Here is a 20704-nt window from a genome sequence, read left to right as displayed (position 1 = left end):
CAGGTCACGTTAGCATGTTACGTTGCCAACATGTGACATGTACCTTGTTAAAATTATGTAAAAAGACTCTCGCTTCTCTAGCTCCTCTTAAAAGGGCATTTAACCTTCCCCCTCTAATGCATATGATTTCCTTGGGCTAGCTTTTGCTTTTAAAGGGGAAATCCACACTCCATTCTCCAATGCTCCTGTCTCCCCCCTCTAATCCCTTGGATTTCCATGGGCTAACTTTTGCTTTTAAAGGGGAACTCCACACTCTATTCTCCAATGCTCTTGTCTCCCCCCTCTAACCCCTTGGATTTCCATGGGCTAGCTTTTGCTTTTAAAGGGGAACTCCACACTCTATTCTCCAATGCTCTTTTCTCCCCCCTCTAACCCCTTGGATTTCCATGGGCTAGCTTTTGCTTTTAAAGGGGAACTCCACACTCCATTCTTCAATGCTCTTGTCTCCTCCCTCTAACCCCTTGGATTTCCATGAGCTAGCTTTTGCTTTTAAAGGGAAACTCCATACTCCATTCTCCAATGCTCTCGTCTCCCCCCCCCTAATCCCTTGGATTTCCATGGGCTAGCTTTTGCTTTTAAAAGGGGAACTCCACACTGCACTGCATTCTCAAAAGGCTGTGAGCTGCCTTCACCAATCCAAACCACATCCTTTTTCAGAGCATACAACAGGGCCAACTCGGAAAGGAGAAGAGCAATCGCCCAACCCCCTCCTCAACCATACAAGACCACATCCACTCAACATAGCTGGCTGCCTTTGGGGCATGTTGGGCTCAGCCCAATACCAACCACAAAGCACCTTATACCCACTAGTTTAAAGGGGCTCTCCACATTCTGAAAAGCCCCCTGTCTGCAGCCCCCCACAACCCCAGCCTAGGTTGTGTGGAAGAGGCCCTTGTCCCCCTGAACATGGGAACAAGATGGTTGACTTTTGAGGTTGGGGTGCCCGAGCCCCTCCTGCCCCCCAAGCATCCACCCCACTAACAAACCTCTAGCCAAACACACCGCTGGCTTGCTGTGTGTTTGACTAGAGGTTTGTTAGTGTGTGTGGGAGGGGCACAATATTTTCTTAGTTTGGGGTGGTATTTTTCACTTGGGGGCTCTCATTTTAAGCCTTAACAGACCCAAATGGCCTTGTATGTATGGGGGGGGGCAGGCTATTTTTTTTGTTTTGGGTTAAAATCTTGCAGCTGCAATGTAGAATTGTAAGTTTTCTCTAAAGCCATACATCTTTGATGCAGCATTTTGGTTACATGCTACAGATGTACCAATTTACAGGCTGAGTAAGCCCCCCCCCCCAAGTTACTAGATTAGGTAAGCAATTTTGCATTTTTAAAGGCACTTTTCTTGTTTCTTTTTTGGGGTTGTCCATATTGGTGACATTGATATATGTCCCTCAGGGTGGGTTTTTTATATATATATTTTTTATATATATATATATTTTTTAATCACATAATCAATTTTTAATTAATTAATTTTTTGATATTCACCAATTTACTAATTGATTATTTAACTTTTGTCCTACTGTATGTGTATCCAATAGATCATCTGGCCCTATATATCACAATTTTTTTTTTTTTTTTTCGTAGAGATTTTAAGGTACCATTACTACACGTTCATTGTCCAAGATATTCTTTTAGATACTGTAATCTAAATATAAGTGACAACGGAGACGGCAATGAAAATAAATGAGAATAAGAATGACAATAAAAATATACATGTAACCTATGACTAGATCACAGCATATATAGGTCCTTCATGGGGTGTTATATATGTGTGCACCCGTGTACACACGCGTATATCTATGGGCTGTATGTGTATGTGGTCTATAGGCAGTGACTCTATTTAATCCAATATAATATAATATAATATAATATAATATAGTATATAATATATACTATATTAATAGTCATTCTTATCGATCGACCTTTTATTTTCCCGAGTGTGGGTTATCTCCATTTTTCATTATTATCCAACATCATATCCAATCCAATATATTTAATATAATCTTCATTAGTACTGTCAATCAATATTTTTTATTATTTTTTATAACTATTTATTATTATTATATTTATTTTTTAATTTTTTTTTTTTTTTTTATAATAATAATAATTTTTGTATTTTTGTTCTTATTTTTGTTCTAATTTTTGCTTCTATATAACAACATATGCTTTATTTGTGTGTTCTTATGTATATATTTTTTTTTTTTTATATAATTCTTATAATATCTCGTTCACCGATGTATACTAAATAACCTCTGGGCTATTTGCTATAATGTACAAAACCACTATATGAATGTTTATATGAGGAGACAACAGCAAAAACCCTCCTTTCCCCTCCCCCCCTTCCCCCCCCCTTCTTTCCCCCCCTCTCTCTTTTTATATTATATAGGCAAAGTACACAGATCGTTGTACTCATACGGATTTAATTTTAACAATATTGTTTTTTAAATAATCACCGTATGCACATATATAGATATGCGATTGATATGTATAAGGTTTTTACTTTCTATATATGTGTATATATATATATATATATTTTCTATAGAGGGTATACTGTATATATATAATATATTTTATTACCTTTTATATATTTTACTACCTTGTAAATACAAATGTTAGTGTGTCTCTTGCTGGCTTTTAAATACACATGTTTTGAGCATTGCCACCTTTAGCTACTGTTCCAGACCGGACCTTCTCACCACTCCCCTCCCCTGGTCCCCTTCGAATTTCCCTATTACCATTACATACTATCGCTCACTATTTTTTATTCATTGTAGCTATGCATTCATTCGAATCAGCCCCTCTCCATCTAGCCTGATGTCAGACGCTATTAGTCTGACTTTGACCTCTATCTGCGCCTACGGCAAGATGGAGGCCACTGTTTACCATATTGAGTCACATCCCAGGCGCCGAAAGGCGCCTGGGATGTGACATCACGACCGCACTTCCGCCCTGTGGACCGCAACCCGGAAGTAAATCGGCGGCGTGCGTTCCACCCGGTCCCACGGGGCATAGGAGCGAACGTGTCAGCAATGGTAGCCCACACAGACACAATCCCTGCAGAGACAAACGCACTCAAGCAGAGGAGATGCCATCAGATCCACAGACAATAAGGTACACCCCTATTTCAAACTTTTAATTTCCTGAACACTGCACATTGCTCTCTATCATCTATGTGATTTATGGATGTGAGGGTAGATGAGCAGATTGTCTATGGTTAACTATTGATATGACCCTTTTAGCTTACTTACTATGGGTTAGATAAACTTCACTAGCGACAACAATAATGGAAATAGAAGCGAACTAACCAACTATTAAATTAATAAATCAATATGGTATGGCCCTTTAATAATGTCAACCGAGCCATGATTCACCCCCCTAGAGGACCGCCCATCAATTAGGGGAGGAGCCCTGGTACCAACCTGATCAGTCTGTTTCAGTCTGACATGTGTATAAAGGGCCAGCATGAGACTAACACTACTAAGGCTCTGATGAAGAGGGTTAAACCTTCGAAACGCGTAAGCCAGCAGCAGTCCGTATGCCTCCTTCCTGGGACCTGGACAACTGCTACCACTGGAACAATTGCCTCTGTGTGTTTACTATGCGATTTTACCTTCGACTTTTGTGAGTAGTTTTTATCTTGTTTTTAATTCAATAAACCTGTCAAGGATAATGCACTAGGCTGGTGCGCTCTCTTTTCTCTTTTTTTCTTTCAACACTAGGACAATCCCATCCTTTGAGAGCAGCAAAGCCGAAATCCATAGTCCTTCTTGAACTTTTTTAGCCAACACACCAGTGCGCAAGAGTACTTTTTCGTCTTTTTTCCCTCAGGGTGGGACCTGGGCCCCCATACCCATTTTAGGGCCAATAACTAGAAGATAAGCCAGCCAAGTAGGGACTAGCAAAATTAACAAGTCAGTTCCCATAGACTTCAATGGTATTTGTTGTATAACTTTTGCCCATGTTAGGCTCTTTGTTTTCCCCCGGAGAAGAAGTGTGAATAGGCCCTCAAGGTGAGGGCCTATCGGCCGGAGATTGGTCGCCGGAGATTGAATCGGCTGGCGACGGATGAGGACGATAGAGATGACTGGTGACCAGATGGTCACCAGTCATCTCTGTGACCGTCGGAGGCCCGGGCGCGATGTTATGACGTCATGCACGGGTACCCGGAAATAACCGAAGCCGCGATCGCGGCTGTCAGCATGAGATCGGTAAAAAAAATTTTCCCGATCTCATGCTTTCCAGCCTGGAGGGGAGATGTGGGGTCTTATTGACCCCGCATCTCTCCATAAAGAGGACCTGTCACATAGATTCCTATTACAAGGGATGTTTACATTCCTTGTAATAGGAATAAAAGTAATCAAAATAAAAAAAAAAAAGTACAAAAAAGTGTAAAAATAAAAAAATGTAAGTAAAATAAAAAATAAAATAATAAAAAAAAATTTTTAAACGCCCCTGTCCCCGGTAGCTCGCACTAATGCCCCGTACACACGGTCGGATTTTCCGATGGAAAATGTCCGATCGGAGCGTGTTGTTGGAAATTCCGACCGTGTGTGGGCTCCATCGGACATTTTCCATCGGATTTTCCGACACACAAAGTTGGAGAGCAGGAGATAAAATTTTCCGACAACAAAATCCGATCGCGTCAATTCCGACCGTGTGTGGCCTGTTCCGACGCACAAAGTGCCACGCATGCTCAGAAGAAATTCCAAGATGGAACAGCTCGTTCTGGTAAACTTAGCGTTCGCAATGGATACAGCACTTTCATCACGCTGCAATGTTAAAAATGGTTTAATACAGCGCACTCTCTTCTTCTTTATAATGTGACAAGAATTAAGTAGTTTTGCTGCTCATATTCACACACACTTCTCACAAACTTATTTCGTTACTATTTATCGTGATTCCCTCAATATATTTTGATTTCTCACATCTGACAACATATTTTTGTATATTTTTTATATATTTTTTGGCTTTAATGTAGATTCTTTTTCTGTGTTTGTATTTTATTTTTATTTTTTTTTCGATTTTGATTTGTACTCCCGAAAATGTTTGTGTGTGTTTTTTGTGACAAGTTCCCACAACACCATTGATATGTTGTTCTATTTAATCTGTAGGAGATTGTTTGGTGTTGTTGTCTCTTGTTAATTTCACATTTTATGTTAGAATTGTACCTGAATCGTCACCAACAAACTGTCCTTTTTGGATGAAAACACACACAGGAGAGTATAATTTACCTAAAAAATTTTACTAAGGGGTCACAACTAAACAAAGAGGGAGGCAACGCTGGAGAAACTGCAGAAGTGGGTGAAGCCTTGGACCCCCAGGGCAGACATCAACTATTTTTAAGCAAAATTGGTGGCCTGCGGAGTCCTTATCTAAGGGAGGGCAGTCTGGTCCAGAAGTCCCAGAGATCCGGAAAGCAGCAGATGACATCTGTGTCCCCAGGCTGTGGTCATACGAGAGACTGCGTCTTCTGTCAGACCAGACTGAACCCAGGGTCATCACTCTCTGGTCTTCTTTCCACGCCTCCTTCCACGCAGTGGCTGTGGTGGTGGAGTTGTGGCAGCAGGAGGAGGAGGAGGAGGATGGTCCAACTCAACCACGTCGGTCTTGGGTGTTAGTTCCCCACTCACCCCCTTACGTAGGACTTTATAAAGCAGGTCCTCACAGAGCCTGCGTTGACCCTCCTGCATGCCCTGCAATTTGGTGGCAGCCATGCAGGCAAAGGCCTCTTCAGGAGTTGGTAAGGCTCTGAGGGACGCCGAAGCCTCCTGGATCAGCCTGAACGCTGAATCCTGCACGGGACTCGGAGTGGCCTTCCTGGCTCGTTTATATGGCAGGCGGAGGGACCTGAGACTCAGTCAGGCTGCGACTGGTCCCAGGCTTCTCTTGGCTGACACTTAGCCCCGCCTCCTCCTGGCTGCCACTAATCCCCGCCTCCTCCTGGCTGCCACTAATCCCCGCCTCCTCCTGACTGCCACATTCCACAACCTCCTCCTGGCTGAGGTCTTCCTGTGTATGAAAAAGGGACATAGTTTTAGTATTTTTTCAATCACACACAATTTTCACCTCCTGACTGTTGCAAATTGAATGTTAACAAATATAACAGACTATCATTCTGAGCCCAGCATTTTTCATTTTTGTCCCAATTTTGGGTGCCCACTACTGTCTATCGATATGTAAAACACTTTTTAATCAGCAATTAGTGATCAATAATAACATCTAGTAAACATCATTTATTTATTGACCAGAAATCTGTAGAAGAATGCTATACCTGACTCCAGCTGGGCTCCTCCACTTCTTCCTGGCTGGAAGGCCCAGGTTGGACATCAGAAGCCTCAGCTGGGATGGAAGGAAGCGTGGAAGTAAGAGTGGAGAGGGATTCCCTGACTTCAGTGTGGTCTGACAGAAATCGCAGTCTCTCATAGTACCACAGCCTGGGGACATAAACGTCATCTGCTGCAGCTCCTGATCTCTGGGAATCTGTGACCTTCTTGCGCTCCCTAAGATACGTGCTCCTCAGGCCACCAATTTTGGCTTTTAAATAAGGGATGGTTGCTGTGGGGACCACCGGCTTCACCAACTCCAGCAGTTTCTCCAGCGCTGCCTGCCTCTTCTGTTTGTGATTATAGTGGGGGTGTCTCACTTGCCACAGACAGGGCATCTCCCTGTATTTGTCTATGAACAGGGGGAGGAAATTGTGGTCATTGAAGCCATCCATTTTCTCTGCAAGACACAACACAAGACAAACCCTAATGTCAGGCAAAACTCCCCTAATCTTGTTACAATATAGGCTTCCATTTCGAAGCAGTATAGGCGCAAGTTTAGATCTTACCTTTGTTATCACGATCGGCGTCTCCGATGCTCCTTCCGCCGCTCACAGATCGTACGTAATACACACGTGTGTTACGCTTTATACACACTGCGCATGCGTATAACTCCGCCCGCCCCTGATATTCTTTCTAGTCTATTCCCCGCCCCTTTTCGTTCAGCGCAGTGGGGGAAGAGCACATGGCGGATAGACAGCAGGTGCGTGCTAATTGTAGCAACGAGGAGGAGGAGGTAAGGCCGGAGCCTGAAACGTCCCGATCCAGAAGGAGATTTAAGGACTCAAATATGTCCTTTGGGGAGATGTTGGAGATGGTGGACATCCTGAAGAAGGCCAACTATGATGGAAAGTATGGGCCTTACCCCAACCCCAATATCCGAAAGGCCAAGATCATGGTGAAAGTGGTCAGGAGTCTGCACCGGAATTTCGGGGGAAAGACGATCGAAAGATCAGCTCAGGAAGCGGTGGTCGGACCTGAAATTACGAGAACATGAGCAGTACAGAAAGATCCGGAGTGTGCTGCAAAAAAGTAAGTAGTTGTGCTGTGTGCCTATTCTTTTTGTGTTTATTACGTTCGTGCTGCTCCATGTACTTTTAGGAACTGTTGTACAGTTTAAAATGGCAACTTTCATGTTCATGGGCACATTATTCGTTCGGATCAAACATTTTTCGTTCCAACTATAAAATACCATTGTTTAGCCCATATGCATTTGGCCACCATTTTGAATCCCTATACTTGTCTTCAAAGAATTGGGTTGTGTAGATGGCTTTGTTACTAGAATGAAATGCAAACTAGATTCTGTGTAAGGAGAGGACACTGAGCAGCTGTTTTCACATCTGGACACTGGAGCACTAGTGTGGGACACAAGAACACCATTTTTATTAGGGGGCCACACAGGTGCTCCAGTGTATACTATAGGGGGGTCTCCATCTGTGAAGCTTGTACAAAACAGGTAAAGTATTGCAGCTTGACAAAGGACACTAAAAAAGCTACATCTTGGAACTCTGCTAAAATTGACAATTGTACCCCACTTCCAAGCAATGTTCCTATTTCTAGTTCTGACATTAAATATCTGTGTGCTAAGTATACCATTTTTGTTGTACATAGGGGAGAAAAGACTCGGAGGACACCCCTCATCTGAGGAGACCAGAGCCCCCCCCCCCCCTCTGGAAGAAGGGGAAATCCCCCCAACACAAGCTGAGCAGGAGGAAGAAGACGTGGTGGAACTAGTCACCACAACAGGTGAGTGTCTGCAACCACAGGCTCAGGTAAGAGATGGATGGCGGCATTTTTTTTAAACCAAATTTATTTTGGGGTTCCTCTCTTTTTAGGTGATCGTGATGTTGTGGATCCAGATCCTTTCACATCCGAAAGTGCCCAGATCCTGATCGGGGAGATCATGGGGTGTAATTTACAATTGGAAATCATCAAGCAAAACATCAATGATGTTATTCCAAAATATAAAAACATCATTGATGTTTTGGGGCAAGTTTAAAACCCCTCCAAATCACTTTCTTCTTTTGTGTGCTACAATGTGCTAAATGTTTTTGTGATTTTTCCCAAAGCCAAATTTGGAGGATGCACACAGTGTGTCAACATGTGCTATCTGCCATCTTGGGAGATCAATGGACGCGTTTTGGGGGTGCAACCCCTTCCTCAATAATAAAGTAGCGGTGAGGAAGGGGTTTCTCCCCCAAAACACATCTCTTGATCCCCCGTGATGGCAGCTAGCACATGTTGACATTGGTAAATTGGTGTGCATCTTCCAAATTTGGCTTTTCCTGGGGTGATTTCCCCCCATCTGAACGCAATATCAAACACAGTTCCTAAATACTCATGTCTGATATTGCCTTCAAATTCGACCAAATGTGACGTTTGTAAGTTCAAGATTTGTGTCTTTTCTTGTTGGTTTTACACAGGCCTGTTTTCTATAAAATGGACATTTTGATTTTGGATAATGCCACCACAAAAATTGTTATACAACAAACATGTTGGTTTGTTTGAAAAACCTTTGGTAAATGCATATGTGATTGTGCAGGTATAAAAAAGTGTGTTAATCAAGAATGTGTGGATTATTGTCTCAACGCTACAACACTTTTGGGGTGATGTAATTGTTGTTTTATGAGAAAATGGGGGTTATTTCCTAAGGGCAAATCCACTTTGCACTACAAGTGCAGTTTCAGTGCAGTTGCAAGTGCACTTGTAGTGAAATGTGTTTTTGCATTTAGTAAATAACAGCCAACAGTGCTTTGTATAAGGTTACACAATCACGCCATTTTCTGCACTCAAAACATTTCTGACAGGGTCAGCTAAAACAAACACAAGCAGTAAATGTCCACAAAGAATTTTTTTTATTTTTTTATTATAAAAAGGCTTCACAGATTGTCTGGCATATTGATAGCCCCCCTACCCGCAAATAACTCCAGGTAGCGTAACCGGACATCACGGGCACTCAGGGAGGGCAAGGCAGGACGGCCACTTTCAAGCGCCGTCAGTGTGGTTTGATGTATGATTCCGGCCTCAGGCCCAACTGAGCCAGCATAGTTGGCCGAATGTTTCTTTAAAAAGTTATGGAGAACACAGCACGCAAGTATAATATGGTTCAGTTTATACTCCGCCATATGGATGGGTGTCATAAATAGGCGGAACCGACTGGCCAGGATTCCAAATGTGTTCTCCACCACTCTTCAGGCTCTGGCCAGCCGGTAATTAAAAACCCTCTGTTCCGGGGTGAGGGTCCTCATTGGGAATGGCCGCATCAGGTGGTCCCCCAGCACAAACGCTTCATCAGCAACGAACACAAATGGAAGTCCTTCAACATTGTCCTCTGGAGCTGGCAAGTCCAAGCTGCCATTCTGGAGACGCCTGTAGAACTCCGTCTGGGCGATGACTCCACCATCGGACATCCGGCCATTCTTCCCCACGTCCACATACAAGAAGTCATAATTAGCCGACACCACCGCCAACATCACTATACTATTGAACCCCTTGTAATTATAATAGTACGACCCCGAGTTGGGTGGTGGGACGACGTGGACGTGTTTCCCATCAATTGCCCCTCCGCAGTTAGGAAAGTCCCACCGCTGGGCAAAGTGGGAGGCCACAGTCTGCCATTCCTGTGGCGTGGAAGGAAACTGTTGAGGAAAAAACAATAAACATTACTATTTTTTCACAGAAACATGGCAACCAGATTAGACACAAACATTATGGGGTAACCTCCAGATAGCATTTAGTAAGGGGAATTTAACAAGGCCAAAGTATAAGATACACCTATCATATTCCCCCTCCCCCCCTCTCATGGGCCATTTCTAACATTATAGGGGGTGTGTGGAAATCTTGGACAGGTAACCCTCTTCACTTCATTGAGAGATGAATGCCTAAATAATGGGTATTACTTGGAACAGCCCCTCCTTAGTTACACTATTGGCAGCCCACTGGACAGGTAAGAAGTGTCATAATACAAAGATATAAATACACAATGTACACATTTGAGGACATTTGGACATTCTGCTATTACCTGTCAAGATAATAATAGAATACAAAAACTTTAAACAGTACCATTTGAAAGTATACAGGCAGGCCCTTGCACTACATGCTTTGGGGAATTCATCCATAAATCTGACCAGTAAAGAGGTGGGTATAGTGTGTATGGGTTTGGCAAAGTCAGCAGATAGATGATTGAGGATAGATAGAGAATTGGGATCAGCTGACTTAGCAGTTGGGGGAGGGAGGGTTACTTAAAATTATTTGGGGACACCACAAAAAAAAGCCTCTGCCACTCTGCCTGAATTTAAATCAAAAATAACATTTCTAAACATTTTAGGGGGTGTTTGGGGTAAAGTACTACTATGGAGCTGATAAAATACATTCTTAAGTGACTACATGAGGTGAATATAGGGCCAGGAGACACCATGCTGGGGAGGTTAGTGAAGGGCAAATATGTATGAAGGACCTAAAATAATAATTACATAAAAATCCAGCATGCATGAGGACAAAGGGGACATTCACAGCATATTACAATCATGGTAATTAGGGAATGAGGAGAGAAATACAATATATTAGCAAACATTCAATACAATAAAATGTGATATAAAAGGATAAAAATCTTACCTTCATATACTCCTTCTGCAGGACCTGTATGATGGCAGAACAGGTCTCTGGGATGATGATACCCAGAGCCTGGGGGGAGATGCCTGTCGAGAACTTCAAGTCCTGCAGGCTTCTCCCTGTCGCCAAATACCGCAGGGTAGTGACGAGCCTCTGTTCCGCAGTGATGGCTTGCCTCATGCAGGTATCCTGCCTGCTAATATAGGGGGTCAGCGAAGCCAACAGACGGTGAAACACGGGGTCCGTCATCCTGAGAAAGTTCCTGAAATCATCAGGATTATTCTCACGGATCTCATGGAGCAAAGGCATATGAGAGAACTGGTCACGCTGAAGCAACCAATTCTTGGTCCATGAACTCCTCCCCACCCTGTTCATGGACTGGACTTGTGTCAAGGTCAGGACCCCAACACCAAGGCCCCCGCACAGCATGAACTCTACGAGGAGTACGCATACGAAACATGGCTAGAAAACGGTCGGCTGCTCAGAACGAAGTAACAGAACGCACTGAAGAACAGCAAGGCCTGTGAAGAGCGACCTGAAAAACAGTAACGAACGAACAAGAATACAATGACTACCTAAAGTCATGCAGAACTTGCTTGCATGGACTGAAGAGCAGATACAAACCCACAAGCACAAACTGAACGGCAGAAAACGATCTGAAAACCACGAGTCTGAAAAAGCGCGAATCGTCTCTCACCAAACTTTTACTAACACGAGATTAGCAAAAGGAGCCCAAAGGGTGCCGCGCTTGGTTCTGAACCGGCCTTTTCTAGTCTCGTCGTACGTGGTGTACGTGACCGCGTGGTTGGTGATCGGAAATTCCAACAACTTTGTGCGACCGTGTGTAGACAAAAAAAGTTTGAGCCAACATCCGTCGGAAAAAATCCTAGGATTTTGTTGTCGGAATGTCCGAACAAAGTCCGACCGTGTGTACGCCCTATAAGAAGTGAACGCACACGTAAGTCCCACCCACATATGTAAACGCCGCTCAAACCACACATGTGAGGTATCGCCGCGTGCATTAGAGCATGTGCATCAATTCTAGCACTAGACCTCCTCTGTAACGCTAAACTGATAACCTGTAAAAAATTTTAAAGCATCGCCTATGCAGATTTTTAAGTTATGAAGTTTGGCGCCATTCCATGATTGTGCGCAATTTTAAAGCGTGACATGTTAGGTATCTATCAGAGTAACATCATCTTTCACATTATATAAAAAAATTGGCCTAACTTTACTGTTTTGTTATTTTTTAATTCATGAAACCGTTTTTTTTCCTAAAAAAAGGCGTTTGAAAAATTATTGCGCAAATACTGTGCGAGATAAAAAGTTGCAATGAGCGCCATTTTATTCCCTAGGGTGTCTGCTAAAAAAACATATATAATGTTTGGGGGTTCTGAGTAGTTTTCTAGCAAAAAAATGATGATTTTTACATGAAGGAGAGAAATGCCAGAATAGGCCCGATATTGAGGTGGTTAACCACTTTATTCCCAGCGTATAGTCAAATGACGTCCACAGATGGGATCTCCCATCCTGGGCGGGCGTCATATGAAGTTCTCCGCTTCGCGCTGGTATAGGGGGTGTGCCCGCCGCGTCACTGAGGAGCTGATGCACGTGCCCGGCGGCCAAAATGTCCGCAGGGCACCTGCAATGGCTCCTGGCAGAGCAGGAACGTGGATCCACGTTCAGTCAGGGGAGAGGAGACAGATCGTGTATTCCTAGTATATATTATATATATATATATATATATATACATATATATATATATATATATATATATATATATATATATATATATATATATATATATATATATATATATATATATATATATAGTATACAGGAAATCGACCCTAGTGTTAACCCCTTCCCTGTCAGTGACATTTATACAGTAATCAGTGGCTATTTATAGCACTGATCGCTGTATAAATGTCAATCGTTTCAAAAAAGTGTCCGATCTGTCCGCCGCAATGTCACAGTCCCGATAAAAATCGCAGATCGCCGCCACTGCTAGTAAAAAAAAAAATTATAAAAATGCCATAAATCAATAACCTATTTTGTAGGCGCTATAACTTTTGTGCAAACCAATCAATATACGCTTATTGCGCTTTTTTTTTTACCAAAAATATGTAGAAGAATACATATCGACCTAAACTGAGGAAAAAAATTAGTTTTAAAAAAAAAAATTGGGATATTTATTATAGCAAAAAATAAAAAATATTGTGTTTTTTTCAAAATTGTCGCTCTTTTTTTGTTTATAGCGCAAAAACTAAAAACCGCAGAGGTGATCAAATACCACCAAAAGAAAGCTCTATTTGTGTGAAAAAAATTGAAAAAAATGTCATGAGTTCAGTGTTGCATTACCATTGTCATTCAAGGTACGACATCGCTGAAAGCTGAAAATTGGCCTGGGCAGGAAGGGGGGGAGAAGAGCCCAGTATTGAAGTGGTTAAGGTATATGGCCTCAGCCAGCACTGCTCCAGCAGCCACAACCCCTTGATGGGTTTCACCCTGCCCACCAGGGCTTAGTCAGAGTCATATGACAAAGCCCCAGTAGACAGTGCAAAGCGCATCAGGGGTGTGGCTGCTGGAGCAGTGCTGGCTGAGGCCATACACCTCAACGAGCATTGGGTTGGTTGAATGGCATCCTCCCCTCATTTCGTTGACACTTCTGGATTGGTGACGCTTGCTCCCATGTTCTGTGCACCAGTGGGGAGTTACTCATATCTCTAGCTCTGAGCTGTAAGCTTTCCGAGCTTTCCGAGGTCCCGGTGATTTTTAGTTTAACACATTGAGCCCAAAAAATAAATGCTCCCCAGTAAACTCTTTGTTAAAATGTTATACCCCAGCACTTGGAGTTTACAACTTTTATTTATAAAACTGAATGTTTAATATCACTGTAGGGCCCCATTTACACCTGGACATTTTATAGCTCAAAGCGTTATATGAGCACTCAGGTACCTGCTGCTCAATGCATGGCACTCCACAAGCTATGTGAGCTCGTTTTTAGGCAGAATTTGGCATTTTTTAGCCCCATAGACATGAATGAGAATGCCTGTAAACATGATAATCAGTTTATATAGAAAGATATATTTTAAGCCTGTAAAAACTAGCTTCCTCCCCCAAGTGCTTTCCACTGGCTAAAACAAAAATGTCTGAAGCTTGAATACAAATGTAAAATGCTTGAAATACGCTTTTAAATCACTCATATATACTCGTTCAAAAACACATTAAAAAAAAAACCAACCCACTGAAAAACGCTCTGCTTAGGCGAAAATGCAGCTTAAAGTCTTTGTTGTGATCTTTGAGGATCTTCAAGAAATAATAATTACTTCACAATAGAAGCAACTAGTGACATAATGAATAACTTTTTGTTAAAGCTCTAACACTGCTTGTAAATATGTATAAAGTTTAAAGTCCGTAGGCTGCGCACAAACTTCAGCAAAACTATTTTATTTATGGTTTGAGCTTATAAATGTATATAACCTGTTTTTTGTTGCCGTCTGTGTCCCTAGAGATTTTTTCAAAGTTATGTTCCTCTTACACCTTTTCTTAGAAGTGCTAAAACTTCAGTCCTGTTTTTCTCGTTGCCTGCATCTTTTCCCCCAGGCAATCCAAAATTAAGAAAAGTTGGCCATTTGCAAAAAGTGCAATGGGAGGAGCTTAGCTATGTAACAGGATAATAAGCATTGCCTAGACGGGCAATGCTAAGTTACATTCCTTATTACAAACTATCTGTGCAAATGTGGCAAAGTACAGACAGAGTTGCTAGAGTCTGATGACCCTTAACCTCTTGACATCCGGAGGCCGTCATATGACGGCCTCGACTTTCGGGGGTTATATCTGAATGATGCCTGAGGCTACAGACATCATTCAGATACTGGCATTTTCAGCCGCGATTCCGTACACCATAAGAACAATCATGGCGGCTGTTCCGCCGCTTGATCGTTCTTACGGGCTCCGGTGCTTCTACCGACTCACCTCAGCGATCGGTGAGTCGGATAGCGGATCCGCCGGCGCTGGATGTTCACCATAGAGATTTCCGGCGGACCAGATGGTCGCCTGAGTCTCTATGATCGTTCGGAGGCCGGGCGCGATGTTATGACGTCACGCCCGGCCTCTGCATTAAAAAAAACGGCGCCACTTCGGCTGGGAAGCGGTGATCGTTTTTTTTTTTTTTTTGATTTCAGGCTTCCCAGCCTAGAGGTGAGATGTGGGGTCTTATTGACCCCATATCTCACTGTAAAGAGGACTGATCGTGTCATATTCCTATTACAAGGGATGTTTGCATTCCTTGTAATAGGAATAAAAGTGATAAAAAAAAAAAAAAATTTTTTAAAAGTGTCAAAATAAAAAATTTTAAGTAAAATTAACAATAAAAAAAAAAAAAAAAATTTTTAAAGCGCCCCTGTCCCCGTGAGCTCGCACGCAGAAGCGAACGCATACCTAAGTCCCGCCCACATATGAAAACGGTGTTCAAACCACACATGTGAGGTATCGCCGCGAACGTTAGAGCGAGAGCAATCATTTTTGCCCTAGACCTCCTCTGTAACTCAAAACATGTAACCAGTAAAAAATTTTAAAGCGTCGCCTATGGGGATTTTTAAGTACCAAAGTTTGGCGCCATTCCACGAGTGTGTGCAATTTTGAAGCGTGACATGTTAGGTATCTATTTACTCAGCGTAACTTCATCTTTCACACAATGCAAAAAAATTTGGCTAACTTTGCTATTTTGTTTTTTTTTAAAGCATGAAACTGTTTTTTAAAAAAAAAAAACGCGTTTGAAAAATTGCTGCGCAAATACCGTGCAAGATAAAAAGTTGCAATGACCGCCATTGTATTCTCTAGGGTCTCTGCTAAAAAAACATATATAATGTTTGGGGGTTCTATGTAATTTTATAGCAAAGAAATGATGATTTTTGACATGTAGGAGCGAAGTGTCAGAAATGGCCTGGATGCGAAGTGGTTTCAAGTAGTTATACCGGGATGATGCCTGCAGCTGCAGGCATCATCATGGTATTTTTTTTTTTTCAGGATGTGACTGGTTTTTACAGAAAAGCCTATCTAGTGGCTAATTTGCTGCTGGATGGCTCACGCCCCTCTGCCCGGTGCCTCTCCAGCCTCTACCAGCGAACCCGGAATGAGGGTAAAGCAACCCCTCCCGCTGCCTGTAAATATACTGGAAGGTCTCTGATGAGCTCTATGGTATGGGAAACTGGGAGCAAAGGGTATTGTCGTCACTTCCAGTTTCCTCAGATGTATTCTGAAAAGCATCTGATCACAATGATCTTGTTGTGTTCAGATGCTTTAATCGCTTTTATCTCTCCATAAAGAGTACCTGTCACTGCCTATTGCTGTCATAAGGGATATTTACAGAAATAAAAGTGATTAACATTTTTTTGAAGAAACAGAGTAAAGATAAAATAAATAATAAAAAAAAATGTTTAAAGCGCCCCGTCTCCCCGTGCTTGCACACAAAGGTGAAAGCACGCGATGGTCCTGCATGCATCCATAGACAGCGATCATAACACACATGTGAGGTATTACCACGAATGTCAGAGCGAGAGCAATAATTCTAGCACCAGACCTCCTCTGTAAAGGCTTTTAAAGCGTCACTTATTGAGATTTTTAAATATCAAAGTTTGTTGCGATTCTACGAGCATGCGCAATTTTAAAGCGTGACATGTTAGGTGTCTATTTACTTGCTGTAACACCATCTTTTATATTTTACCAAAAAAATGGGTATTATATTGTGTTTCTGTGCATTAAAATTCATTAAAGTGTAATTTTTCTCAAAAATTGTTGTTAGTAAGAAAACGCTGCGCAAATACTGTGTGACATAATAATGTGCAAAACCTAGCATTTTATTCTCTAGGGCCTCTGCTAAAAAATATAGAATGTTTGGGGGTTCAAAGTATTTTTCTAGCAAAAAATACTGGTCTTTTCTTGTAACCAAAAAAAAAAAAAGCCCAAAAAAAGCTTGGTCTTCAGGTGGTCAGGAGGCCAATAAAGGGAATATATGATACTAAATATTCTACTTTTAAAGTCAGTACGAAAGAAATCAAAACATCAAATGTATTTTTCTTCTATTAAATAATAAATATTTCAGATTATGCAGTCCTCTATCTAGCCAGTAGGTGGAGCTCTAGTCTGCCAATCACATTGTTAGAAATCGTTATTTTCCAGATGACACTGGGGTCGATTTACTAAAACTGGAGAGTGCAAAATCTGGTGCAGCTGTGTATGGTAGCCAATCAGCTTCTAACTTCAGCTTGTTCAAGCTTTGACAAAAAAAAACCATAGAAGCTGGTTTCTATGCAAACCTGCACCAGATATTGCACCCTCCAGTTTTAGTACATCAGCCCCTGTGAATCATCAGAGCAGATACCTTATTATGCCTTATCGGAGTCCAAGGTTTCAACTATATAAAGAGTACGCTGGTTTTCTGTGTCGTCTCTTTAGCCCTGTAAAGGACCGTGTTTAACCACGCAGGGATGTACAGGTGTTTCTTGCATCCCAGTGAAGGCAGTCCCATTGATGTGAATAGGGATACAGTAGCTGCATGGATGCAGCTGCTGCTCCCAATCTGACATCCATGTGGGTGCATGTCCTCAATCTCAGTGTGCATTCAGGGACACACGGCTGCATCCACAGGGATGTCATATTGGGAGCAGCAGTCAGATCAATGGGACTGCCTGCACAGGGATGCACAGTACACCTCTGTGCAACCTCGTGTGGGTAAACACAGCCCTCCACGGATGTACACTTTAGTATGCCCCATGTGGATGAGGCCTTAGATAACACATAATCCTCTGGAATCCTTTGTCAAGCATTAAAGGTTTATTTCTAAAGAAAAGATTATGTAAGTATAGTACAAACATAAAAAACAACAGATTAGAAACATATAAACCAAAACTATACAACTAAAACTAAAACTGACCCCAAACCATTGATTCCCATTCCTGATTCCCTTAAATGATTTGTTTGCTGTGACGTCAGGTACTCACCAATCCAAGTGGGCTGTTTCTTTCCCTTTAATTAGCTCTCTGATCTCTTCCCTACATTTGTCCTGATATTCAGGATGACGAGCCAAGTTATACAGGATCCAGGACAGCCCACTGGCTGTGGTATCATGTCCTAATTATAGGTAAAACACAATGAATAGGAAGTTATTGTTCATGTAGATTGTGATAATGCAAAGTATTTTTAAAAAAGCCACATACCTAATTGTTATAAGGTCTAAATATTGTAAAGATTTGAATATAGTTCTGTTCAATTTCATAAAAATAAGGGATTGTATTTTCTGGTTAATAAATTATGAGGACATTGCTAGTCAAGCAAATAAACAAAGAGACCAGCGGCAATCATGTTCAACTATTACACCAACTCCCTCAATGTTGGATTTTTGTTTTTGGAACAAACATGTCATAAACATGCCAGCTTCTATCGAGGTATTCGGTATAATGCCGTATACACACAGGCGGACTTTTCGACCGGACTGGTCCGACGGACTTTCCAATGCACTTTCGACCGGCTTCCGACGGACTTTTGAACGAACGGACTTGCCTACACACGATCACACCAAACTCCGACGGATTCGTACGTGATGATGTACGACCGGACTAAAATAGTTGATAGCCGGTAGCCAATAGCTGCCCTATCGTGGGTTTTCGTCCGTCGGATTAGCATACAGACGAGCGAATTTTTCGACCGGACTCGAGTCCGTCAGACAAATTTGAAACATGTTCCAAATCTAAAGTCCGTCAGATTTTTGACCGAAAAAGTCCACTGAAGGTCCAATGGAGCCCACACACGGTCGGACTGTCCGCCGGATTCAGTCCGTCGGACCAGTCTGGTCGAAAAGTCCGCCCGTATGTACACGGCATTACAGTCAGGGCTGGACCAAGAGGGATGGGAGGTGTTGTCAACTGCCCTGGGCCCAGTGTCTTTATGTAGAGGTAGGGGGGCACACTGGGAACTTGAGAGCACCTTTTTCTTTAGCTGCCTTGTTGACAAGAGCTGTCATTTGTGTCAGGCAGAGCAGGGCATATTAGCTGATGAAGGGAGGTTTTGCTCTCAGCCCATTTTGGATGGAAAAGAACAGGGGGTGGGCATGCGTTGGTTGTATAACTCCTTCTCTGTTCGGGCGTCCACCGTAAAGTAAGGGCAGATTCCCATTCTTCCTTTTTACCTTTATCATGCGACATATCAAATGATCAGGGGTAGGGAGAAGGAGAAACTGCCATTCCCGGGTGGGGGCCATGCTGAGAAGGTCTGTGAACACAAGAAAGGTAGGGACAACAGCTCAGCCCCAGAGATTTCCTCTTACCCTTAGCTCTACCCCCCCCCCTCATAGCCACCAAGGACCCCTTAGTTAGGTGACCCCAAAAAGCCCCCCTTAGCCAGCAAGTTTCTCTCTTCTATTCCACTGACATAGGTGCCAAATCGGTCTTTTTCGGACTGACACCACAGAAGCAGTAGCATTCTTTTCTCCAGCACAGCCTTTCTCAACCTTTCAACACAGATTAACCCTTGAAATAACTTTCTGGTCTCATGGAACACCTGCTAAAAATGACTATATCAACAACTCATGATACATTAGTGTGATGGTCAGTGGGAAGAATGTTCCTTACACTTGTGGACGTTGTGAAGAAATACCCTCTTACAGATAGTTAAAAAGATCAATAGTGTCAGTGGGAAATTATCGGAGAGGCAGGAACTGCTCATTGTTCAAGGAACCCCTAGCAACCCTAGGATTCCTTGGAACCCTGGTCAAGAAACCCTGCTCCAGCTGATACCAACATGACAACAGTTTCTTTTTGTCCACACTGACACTGATGCAGTGGCATTTTTCCTTTTAGGGACACCACAGAGGGAGTGGCATTTTTTTCCTTCCAGGGACTCTACCAATGTAGGGACATTTTTTCCTTCGATTGATACCAATGATGCAGGGAAATGTATTCTTTCAGGTGATACCCTTAACGCAGGGGCAATTTATCCTCACACCGATGTCCCTGTTAACCTCATATTTTACTATGGGACAGAATGTTTTGGAACAATGACTGTGAATCTATCACCTTGCATTGGATTTTATTATATTATGTATATCTTTGTGGTGACATCTAGTGTCAATTTACTGTAACTAGAACTTGTTATTTGCATACTTGTAGAGTAGTACAATCCAGTATTTCTTAGGTATCTAGGTTAGTTGGTTTAGTCATTAGCTAGACCCCTCCCTTCTACATCTTGTTCCCCCAGTTAGTTTACATCCTTCATAGTGGGTAAAAGGTGTGGAAGATCATTGTTCATTTACACTTTCATATCACCAGTTAACACCCATGTGCTGCATTTTCACAAGTAAAAGTTGGAATAACCTGCCTTGCCTTATTGGAGAGTTGAGCTGTCTGTTGAGGGCGCTTATTCAGTAGATGATCATACTGGCCAGATGGGCCTTAGTATAAACTAGGTATGTCTTTGCATAAAGCAGTGCTTGAAGCAGAACACAGAATGTGCATCACTATTACACTCTTTAGTTTGCTGTGTTGTGCCAGAACCATTGGCACTATTTCAGCACGTCATTAAATGCATTTCTGTGCTGTGCACCACTACTAACCCTGCCCTCTGCTCGGCCTTGAGGTGCACTTTAGACCTTGTCCTGGCGCTGATTACTGCTCATGCCTTTTTTGGGATATTAAAGCTCTGGCTTTTAAGCACTGGCAGTAGCTGAATTGGCTTCACTCATGCACTCTAGATATTGGTGTATGTCGAAAA

General features: G+C 42.4%; 1 protein-coding gene across 2 annotated transcripts in view; it reads right to left on the bottom strand.

The window, feature by feature from the left end:
- Positions 1–20704, bottom strand: part of LOC141128280 (ultra-long-chain fatty acid omega-hydroxylase-like) — a 113009-nt gene that overhangs the window by 32028 nt on the left and 60277 nt on the right. For both annotated transcript variants that reach the window (XM_073615485.1, XM_073615484.1), the window contains exon 9: positions 17941–18070. In XM_073615485.1, coding sequence (XP_073471586.1) covers positions 17941–18070 — 130 coding nt within the window. The remainder of the gene's footprint in view (positions 1–17940; positions 18071–20704) is intronic.

Source organism: Aquarana catesbeiana, linkage group LG02, assembly GCF_042186555.1.
Source record: "Aquarana catesbeiana isolate 2022-GZ linkage group LG02, ASM4218655v1, whole genome shotgun sequence".
In the NCBI taxonomy this organism is placed as follows: domain Eukaryota; kingdom Metazoa; phylum Chordata; class Amphibia; order Anura; family Ranidae; genus Aquarana; species Aquarana catesbeiana.
The sequence above is the reverse complement of the archived record's forward strand: the minus strand, read 5'-3'. Positions and strand labels throughout refer to the sequence as shown.